General features: G+C 36.7%; 1 protein-coding gene and 1 long non-coding RNA gene across 25 annotated transcripts; one reads left to right on the top strand and one right to left on the bottom strand.

The window, feature by feature from the left end:
* Nucleotides 1-487: 487 nt before the first annotated feature.
* On the bottom strand, nucleotides 488-1,794 carry LOC145038634 (uncharacterized). The gene is made up of 2 exons (XM_078986933.1): nucleotides 1,261-1,794; nucleotides 488-1,166 (listed from the first exon to the last, which is right to left on the bottom strand). Exons 1-2 carry the CDS (start codon nucleotides 1,667-1,669, stop codon nucleotides 667-669), a joined length of 909 nt encoding a protein of 302 aa, XP_078843059.1. The 5' UTR covers nucleotides 1,670-1,794; the 3' UTR covers nucleotides 488-666.
* Nucleotides 1,795-2,459: 665 nt separating this feature from the next.
* LOC145042189 (uncharacterized) lies at nucleotides 2,460-5,861 on the top strand. 24 transcript variants are annotated; one of them, XR_013680583.1, is made up of 9 exons: nucleotides 2,461-2,763; nucleotides 2,961-3,526; nucleotides 3,626-3,696; nucleotides 4,017-4,084; nucleotides 4,162-4,848; nucleotides 4,934-4,992; nucleotides 5,147-5,229; nucleotides 5,332-5,480; nucleotides 5,570-5,861. It is a non-coding gene; the product is annotated as an uncharacterized LOC145042189 (long non-coding RNA). The 24 variants fall into 24 exon arrangements; XR_013680576.1 differs by having other exon boundaries at nucleotides 3,626-4,084; nucleotides 4,162-4,250; nucleotides 4,397-4,848; XR_013680581.1 differs by having other exon boundaries at nucleotides 2,462-2,763; nucleotides 2,961-3,087; nucleotides 3,214-3,258; nucleotides 3,404-3,526; nucleotides 3,626-4,848.
* Nucleotides 5,862-10,239: the final 4,378 nt, after the last annotated feature.

The raw sequence follows: 10,239 nt of genomic DNA, 5'->3' as shown, positions 1-10,239 counted from the left end.
AGCTGTAGCATTAAATGAACAAGGGTAAAACCAGTCTTTGTTTTTATTATTATTATTATTATTATTATTATTCTTATTATTATTCTTATTATTATTATTCTTATTATTATTACTATTATTACTATTATTATTATTATTACTATTATTACTATTATTATTACTATTATTATTATTATTATTATTATTATTATTATTGTTGTTGTTGTTGTTGTTGTTGTTGTTGTTATTATTATTATTATTATTATTATTATTATTATTATTATTATTATTATTATTATTTTTAATTTTTAAATCCACATAAAAATAAGCTATAATAACATAGCATTTTCCTTCTTCCTAATCCTCTCCTTTACTTTCCTTTCTCTCCTAACAAAATTTGAGACGACTCTAATCCTTTCATTTCCTCCTCTTTCTCTCCTAAAAAAAACTTGAGAAGAGGGTGTAAAAGAATCCAATAAATAAGTAGTTAATGAATGAACAACAGAACTAATAATTTGAACGAAATATATAAAATATGAACGTCTTTGTACATTTGAAATAACTAAAAATGGATTTACAATGAGATTATCCAAATAAAAATGCCCCAAAACATTTTCAAGAATCGATTCTACAGCAAATAATTACTTAACTCAACTAAAGATTTTGAAAATATTCACAAAAAATATCTTAGCTTGCTCCATTCATAGCCATTGTCAAATTACCCATTCTCAACCCAAATTCCTTCCTTCCAAAATCTTCCGTGCGTCTACAATAAAAAGCTTCTGGCGTCCATGTAAACCCTTCGATTTTCTTCTCATTTACATTCAAATCTGTCGTGTTTTTAGCAGAGAACTCATTGGTGGTTCTTTTGTAAGCACCAAACCATTTAGCTTGGACGTACTCCCGTCGCTTCCATGGTGGCACCGCCATTTTTCTTTGGTTCATCGTCTTCTTAACAGCTCTGCACATTATTCTCACCACCTCTTTCATCTCCTCCACTTTGCAAACTGAAATTTGAGGGAGAATCTCGAGCAACGAAGTGTAGTTATCAGTAGGCCGGGCTGTCTCGAATTCTTCCGAGAGAGATATGGTGATTATGTAACGAGTTCCGGCGACATTAACGTCGACGTATTGGTATTCACCGGAGATAAGCCGGCCTTTCTTTTCCCACTTAGATTTGCAAAGACCTGAATATATACATGACATTGATTGTTATCAACTTATCTTTATTATATAGTTATATAATATACAAAGATGCTAAAAATAGTATTAAAATATTACCGGCGTCAAGACCCTGATCGCGGAGGCGAGCCATTAATAGGCGTTTAGATCCTGGCATCGGTGGCGCTGAGTTATCTTCCGTCACGCGCCGCCATGCTCTCTCAACGTTCAAAAGAAGATTTTTTCTCACAGCATGATCAGCATCACCCTTTTTAGATCGAAACAATGTCTTGAGTGATTCTTTCGTTTCTTCCATATGATCATCAGTTATATCAGAATCACATTCGTCGTTCATATTTCTCATATCAAAATGTGAATCCACAACGCCATCTCCATTCTCGATAAACGAGTTGACCAAATCAGACAAATCCTTCATCATCTCTGTCGAGTGTTCGCTGCCGCTGCTGTCGCAATCTCTGACCATGGCGGCCACGTCAAACGCCTCCGCGACTCTTCGAAATCTTCCCATTTTTCAAATATTCAACAGTAATTGGTCAAAACTCGCTGATTCCGTGACTAATATAAGAATTAAAGACTCGAAATGTGATAAAACAGTTCACTTTAGACCGAAGAAAAACTAATGAAGAAAGAAGGCGTAAGGATGATGACAATACGCTGCACTTACATGGGGTTATATATACGCTCGAATGAATGAATGTAGTCATGTTGGTGTCGATGAACGGGGATGTTTTCTCGTCTAGGTTCAATCTTTTGTAACCCACGTGATGTGAATCAATATATAATTTTTTTCATAATTCTATTTTTGGGAAGTATACAGCAATAACAATATATATTTTCTTATTTTAGCGGTTAATTTTAGTCTATAACTTTTGTTTGTCTTGTTCAAGAATGAACATTTTATGTGATTTATTAAAACCAAACAGTGGTCTTATCGGGGCTAAAATCTACCCCGAACCCGGTCCCGAAACCCAATTTGTCTAATAACTACCACTACTAGAAAATTGGGTATTACCGACAAATTTTTAGCGACGGAAAAAATCCATCGGAAACAACAACCAAATACCAACGGATTTCCGACAGACTAATAGTTAGGATATTAGTGATGGTTTTGCAACGGTTTGGCAACGGAAGAAACTTTGTTGGTAATCCGTTACAGTTTACCGACGGAAATCAACATATTTTTTATTTTGTCGGTATTCCGTCGGTAAAAATTACATTTTTTTTTTATTTTATTACTTATAAATTATGTGGGTATTTTGGTAAATGAAGAATAGAAGGATGTTTAAGTGGGTTGTATATCTACTTGACCTACCTAAGTTGATCGGGGGCTCTCCGTCTTTCGGTCTCACAACACAACCATTGAAGAACGACCCAACCCTAACCATCGTTGCTGCAGTTTGTGTTTCACCATCGTCGAAACCAAGAACCCCGTCGTCGTCGCTCATTGACGTCCGTCAATACTCTGCCATCAATCGACTGAGTGATTGCCTCCAATTCGACGTTCACCTGCACCAAATCCACCGTCTACCGCTGACAATTGCTTCCATTTCACCGACATTCACCTCCGAAAACATCTTACCCTAACATCTAGGGTTCATACTGGTATTTTACCCTTCAGCACTCTCTTTTTGTATATTCTACATTTCACCGTCTAATTTATTGTGGAAGTTTCGAGCACCACAGTTAATTGAAGGTTGTTTAAGTTCCAGTGCATCTATTTTTGCATCTGTATGTATTACCCCATGTATACCCCTATGTATATAATGATGTTCTCATCTCTCCATGTCCATTACTATCAGATGTTCGATAAAATTCCCCAGTGAAGGAAAATGGGTCAATATGAGCTTCTATGTGTATACAAACATGTTTTGGTTCATCTATGTATAATCAAATCCAAGTTTACAACATTGGAGAACTAGAGAAGAGGTATAGTTAATTAATTTCTAAATCGTGGTACCTTATGTATTGATAGCTTACAAATTGAAATCTATTTTTAATATGTTATTTTTATACTTACTGTGAGAAAATATCAATTTTCTTAAATTATCAAAGGAAGAGATTGCTTTTGTTGGAGAAATCTTATCTCTTACATATGAGGTAAAGCTTGAATTCAGATTTACTAAAAGTAACACAATACTTGATCCTAAAAAAAAACATAATCAAATTTGAAGAATTGTTCATTGATGTCAATTTTCTGTTATTGATACTTGATATTAGGATGCTTTCTTTGATTACCTTGAAGGAAATGATTGTTCTCATGTTGAAGTGTATGCAATTGAAGAAGGGTAAGTTATCTTACCTGAAGTACCCCTGATGGGAGTTGGTTGATGCTCTAATTTTGTTAATTCATAATCCAGATGTCATGGTATTTGCTCTAATTTTCTGATAATAGTTTTTGTTTCTTCAATGTTCTTTAGTATTATGCTCAAACATGATCTTGAGGAGTTGCTTGATTTTGTAACAGCTGCAAAAATTGTTGGAGTACATGGCTCGACCTGACTTCCCAACAGGAGGAATCATAATGGGAGTTCTTTGGTATCTCCTCTTTTTGTATAAGTTCTTAAATTCTTGTTGATTCAGAATCTTAGAAGCTTATAGAACTGGTAAAGGGCATGTGATAGTCAGAGGAAAGACAAAGATATAAGTATCAGATTCCAGAACAATGTGCATTACAATTGTAGTAAAAGAGGTTATCTATATGAATATCACATTGTACACAATGGAACACATATAACATATATGAACTATCAGACCAACAAATCCTCTCTTGTCAAGAAAATTGTTGAGCTAATTCAGAACAAGGTACTCCTCTAATGATATTCCAACTAACTTTACTCTTTTGTCCTTTTTCCAAGATTTTGGAAGGCATAAGTGATATCTATGATGAGAATGGTAGACAGGGAACAAGTATATAGTCACTGAGGTAGTTTTTTGAAATTATTTGATAATGTAGTTTTTGAAATTTTACACACTTCAACTTTTTTCATTCGTACTTTTCAGCTTAAGAGGTGGGCTGATCCACCAATTATTCTGAATAATCTTTATTGTTATACTGCTCTACAGTCTAGTTTTAGCTTCATCATGTTTAGGTGAGTGGTTATTAGTTGGTCACTTATGTCCTAATAATGATTTGAAGTTCAAACAGGATTTGACCAAATTTTGACTTTTCATGTTTTACTCATCTGGTAATATTGTCAATGGATAACCTAAACAAATAGGCTTTCTTTGGTTTTAGATGCTCAGTGGTTTAAGCTTTTGAACAAGATAACTAGAGACATAAAGCATATTGTTGAGGTATATATTTCCTTTTTTTGGGTATGAATGGTATCTTAATTGGGCTCGATGATGTAATTGATGTGATCAGAAAAACTACAAGTAACTTAGTGGCATCAGCTGATCTTAGGAAAGTAAGGCTTGTTATTGTTCTATTATCTATACATTGAAGTGACATGGTGAAAGTATTTACTTGCTCTTTTGAGTTCTTGATGTGACCTTATGATTATGATATATATTGCAGAGTTTCAATTATCCGAAAAACAAGATGAAACAATATCAGCTTCAGTTTTATGCATCTATGTTGGAAGTCATATCTTTTGGAGCTCATTAGCAAGGCTGCCAGCCTGTCATTCCTCTTTCAATCAGTGTGATAACTCACCAGTTGTTCGTTTAATCAAGTGGATTCATCAGGTTTTTTTATAGCTTCATATTTTTCTTTTTATAATCCTTTACTTTATTACAATAATAACAAGATTTTTTTCTTCTTTTTATGAAGGAACATTATTATGTTGGATGTGGCATGTATGAAGCAACAACTGATTATGATTATATACTGTAATGACTTGTATACCCTTTTACTTTTTTATAGTTCTTTTTCTTTTTAATTATACGATTATATACTGTAATGACTTGTCTACCCTTTTACTTTTTTATAGTTCTTTTACTTTTTAATTATACTGAGGGTATATTGGTAATTCTGGAAATGCAGGTATATGCTTTTCTGGCTTGTTGTATTGGTAATGTTGGTAGCCCTGAATTGGAAAGTGGAGCTGTTAATGCTACTCTGAATTGGTATGCACTAGACTAATAGTTAAATTCATGTTATTTGACTTTTCCTTATTCTATTTTTCTCATATTGGTTTTTAATTTTTCTCATTTTTTTTTCATTTAAAGAGGTCACAAATTAAGAGGCTACACTCGCTCTTAACAATCAAGGATTCAACAGTAAATTAAGAGGCTAGAAGAAGATTATAGTGTTTCACAAATTCACTTTTTATGTCAATGCCCATTATCACGCCTGTTCGCGAAATGTTATCTTTCAGGTAATTACTAATTTGCACTTCTTATGAATATTTTTAACCAATTAAGCCACTTGAGTACCGATAAAGTTTTGAAATTTTGAATTTTTCAGTGTTTTTACTCCATATGATTCAAACAGTTATTTATAGCATGCATGAGCTTCTAAAGAAAAATGGAGATGTGATTTCTGTTATGGAAGGAAAGCTTTGGTTTGTATAAATGATGTATAATTTGAGAAAGTGGAAGGAAAACACAGAAAATTTAGATTTTGTGTATGTTTTACTTTTATATTTGTTGGTTTGGTTTTAAATAATAGATTTGGTGTATGTTAAATCTAGATTTGGTGTATGTTTTACTTTTATATTTGTTGGGCTTAAATAATAAATTTGGTGTATGTTTTATAATTTTTTTGTGTTAAATATATAATTATTTTTAAATTTTTCATAATTTTATAATTTTTCTTTATCATATACCAAAATCCGTTGCTAATCTGTTACAGAAAATCTGTCGGTAATCCGTTAGTGAGTAATTCTGAGATTCCGTCAGTAATCAGTTACTAAGTTATTTCAGAATCTGTCGGTAATCCGTTAGTGAATTATTCCGTCGGTAATCCGTTAGTGAATTATTCCGTCGGTAATCCGTTGAAAACAAATTCCGTTGGTAATCCGTTACAAAAAATATTCTGTTGGTGTTCTGTTACTGTTTCCGACGGAAAAATCCGTTGCTAAAAATCAGTTGTAGCCGTTGGAAATCGGTTACAAACAATTAGCGACAAGAATATACCGACGGATTTTGGTCTGTTACAATTCCGTCGGTAAAGAGTATTAGCGACGGATTACCGATGGTTTTGGCTGTCGGTAATGCTCTTTTTTGTAGTAGTGTACATCGTATAGCTTATGATGAATTTATATAATTAATAGGTAAAACAAATTATACCTTGTGCACTAATACACTCAACAATCCTTTAATGTTTGTTTGCCGATTTAAACTACGATAAGAAACTAATTTCTAGCTATCCTGGTTGGTATTGAAGATGGACGGTCACCAAAAAGAGGGTGAATGGACGGAGGTAAGAAGAAGGAGAAAACCAACATCGATTCCAGGCGATGAGACTACGTTTTACGTCTCAAACATCCCCCACGGTGCATGGATAGCGGAGATAAGACAATTATTCACAAAACATGGAGAAGTGGTTGATATTTATATATTAGCCAAAAAGAATAGCAATGGCAAACATTTTGCTTTTGTGAGATTTAGACAGGTGATGGATGTGAAAGCACTGGAAGTGGCATTGCAAGGAATTAGATGCAGAGACAAAGTTCTGGAGGTTAATCTGGCAAAGCATCCACGAAAGCTGATTAGTCCCTTGGAGAGGAAAAAAACATCCATTCGCATGCAAAACCAATTCCGGCCTCCTCAAAACAATTTCAATGGACTCAGAGACTATCGTTCCTTCGCCCAAGTAGCTGCAACTAGAAGATATGCTCAGCCTGCAACAAGGCAACCAATCCAACCCCCTGCCCCACCTCCACCTCCCCCTGTCCCTCCTCCACCTACACCACCCATCTTGATAAAGCCGATACAGTCATGGGTAATTGGCTAAAAAAGAAGGTGCTTATTGGTGAATCACATAGTCTGGACCATATGGCAAACATTCCCGCATCATTGGTTAATGGGGACAACATTAAATATCTGGGGGGACTTAACCTTGCCATCTATTTTGGGAACTCTGTAGAGGCCAGAGCATTCCTAGAGGATAAAAGGAAATGGATGGAATGGTTCAAATGGCTAATGTTTGGTGATCAAGAAGATATTAAATTCGAGAAAGTAGCATGGCTTAAAATCATTGGGTTCCCTTTAAGACTCTGGGATGAAGATTCTTTCTTTGCAATAGCTGGAAGATTTGGGAAGGTTATTAATCCATTCGACTGCATTAGCACTCGAAGGGATTACTCCATGGGCAAGGTTGGCATCATTACAGAAAGAAAGAGATGGATAAATGAAGAGGTGAATGTATGTGCAGGGGGAATTACTCAATATAGGTGTTGTTGAATATATGGATGATTGGTCACCCTTTTCTCTGGCCCTATTCGATCAGACAATGGAATCAGATGACGATAATGATGCTGTCGATTTGGAAGGGGAGGACGAAGAGGAAGCGGTCTCAGAAACATGGATGCATGATGATGTAGATGGTCCGGATGAGGGAGAATTCAGACCCAGAAAAGACAAGGATGATCCTCCGGTAATCGGAAACAGATTCGGAGATGAAGACGCTGGAAAAACTCCGACAACGGTGACGGAGACAGTCGGGCGATCAGATGTGAATGCGTCCTCTGGAATCCCAACGATTCTAATCATCGGTGTTCCAAGATTCGAGGAGCCAGCCTTGGAAAAAGTGGAAAATCCCAACGGTCCATTCCCAGTTACAATCCCCTTGGGTTGCTTTGGTACATTCCCTACCAATACCGCCCCAATTAATTTTTCGGCCCAAGCTGAGTGTGTTGGGAAAGCCCATACCGATAGTGCAGGTGCCAAGAGGAAAAGAAAAATACTCAAGCGTTCAGGACATAAGTCAACCCCACCGATCAAATTAATCACTCCTCACCTGGAAAACACATTTGACGAGCCGCTGCAACCTAATTTTGCCTCCAGCTGGACCTCAACAAATTCTCTCGGTTTGAATAGAAATCCAACCTTGCATTCATCAAATGGGATCGATTTAGAGAGCTGCAATGTACTTACTAATTCCCAGGAACTTGAAGCCATAGCGGAAGTGGGTGTTGCGGTGGGTTTTCAAATTGAACCCAACGATGCGGCTCCTTGTGAGGTCATGGGTGAATCAGGTGACAATATCTGTAATCAATGAACTGTTTAAGTCTAAACATTAGGGGAATCGGGGAAGATGCTAAAATTGGGTGGGTTAGGAAACTGGTAAAGAAGCACAAGATTAATTTCGTTGGAATACAGGAAACTTGGATGAGTGACTTTAAAAAAAATTAATGTCCAAGGATGTTGGGACTCGGATGAATTTGAATACGAAGGGGTTAATTCAAGTGGAAGATCTGGAGGATTGTTATGCGTGTGGAACCCTCTTCTATTCCAACAAACTGAGGTTATAAGATCCAGGAACTACCTAATAATTATCGGACATTGGATGGGTCAGAATGGAGATACAATTTTTGCCAGCATATATGCCCCCCAGGCACCCTGCGACAAGGTCAAAATTTGGGAAGAATTACTTAGCATCATTTGAACCGAGGCTGGTAGATGGGTTATATTTGGGGATTTCAATGTTGTGCGCAGGCCGGTAGAGAGGCTCAATTCCGTTTATTGTCGGCAAACTGCAACAAATTTCAACAACTTTATACAGGAAGCAGGTTTATACGAATTAAACATGGGGGGACTAAGGTTCACCTACTGTCACGATGGGGTCAAACTGAGTAAACTAGACAGGTTCTTAGTGTACCAAAACTTCCTCCGTTCATTCCCAACAGTTGCTGTAACGGCCCTCCTTTAGGAACTCTCCGATCATAGTCCGTTCACTCTTATCTCTCAATATACTGACTTTGGTCCTCCACCATTTAAATTCTTCAACTCCTGGCTCATGATAGATCGTATCGATAACGTCGTATATACAACTTGGAATGAATTTCATGGTTATGGACCTCCAGATGCATACCTTGCTGCTAAACTCAAAAATCTTAAGGAAGCTATTCGAAAATCGTGGAACTCGATTTACCTCGCTGAACAAGACTCTCTTAACAATATGAAAAAGACTGTGGAGGAACTTGACAGGTTAGCCAAAGCGAGGCCCCTCTTGGAGGCAGAACGTATAATAAGAAACACAAATTTTCAAAAAACTATTGAAGCGGAGCGGTTGGCAGCCATTAACTTGAAACAGAAAAGTCGAATTAAATGGACTATAGATGGGGATGAGAACACTAAGTTCTTTCATGGCTACATTAACAATAAAAACAGGCGCACAAGGCTTAACGGTCTAACAATTAATGGGCAATGGTGCATGGAGGCTGGGAGAATCAAACAAGAAGTATTTCAGTTCTTCAAAAATAAGTTCCATGAGCACCAGACCACGAGACCAAAACTTATAAATTCCTTGTTTAGCTCACTTTCACCAGAAAAGGCGAATCTCATTGAGGCCCCCTTTACACGTGAGGAAGTTAAGGAGGTTGTTTGGGCCTGTGGAAGCGACCGTGCACCGGGCCCCGATGGCTTCACCTTTAAATTTATAAAGGCGTACTGGGATGTCATGGAATTGGATATCATGGCTTATGTCAAGCATTTCGAGGAATATGGGAAATTTGCAAATGGATGTACCTCCTCCCACATCACCCTGATCCCCAAGATTAAAGATCCCACACAACTCAGTGATTATCGACCTATAAGTCTAATAGGTTGTATGTACAAGATTGTTGCTAAACTATTATCACAAAGGCTCAAATCGGTCATTGGTGATGTTCAATCTTCTTACATCGAGGGCCGGAACATCCTTGATGGACCCCTGATAATAAATGAAATTCTTTCATGGGTCAAAAAGGTCAAGAAAATGGTCCTCCTCTTCAAGGTAGATTTTGACAAGGCTTTTGATTTGGTGAATTGGGATTATTTGGATATGGTGCTTTCCTAGATGGGATTTGGAACCAAATGGAGGGCATGGATACAAGGATGCCTGGCATATTCACGTGCTTCTGTCATTGTTAATGGATCCCCTACAAAAGAGTTCAACTTCACAAAGGGCGTCCATAAAGGAGATCTGATCTC

This window comes from Lactuca saligna, chromosome 4 (assembly GCF_052625555.1).
Source record: "Lactuca saligna cultivar CGN05327 chromosome 4, ASM5262555v1, whole genome shotgun sequence".
Lineage (NCBI taxonomy): Eukaryota > Viridiplantae > Streptophyta > Magnoliopsida > Asterales > Asteraceae > Lactuca > Lactuca saligna.
Note: the sequence above shows the minus strand (reverse complement) of the source record. Positions and strands in the feature narration are given on the sequence as shown.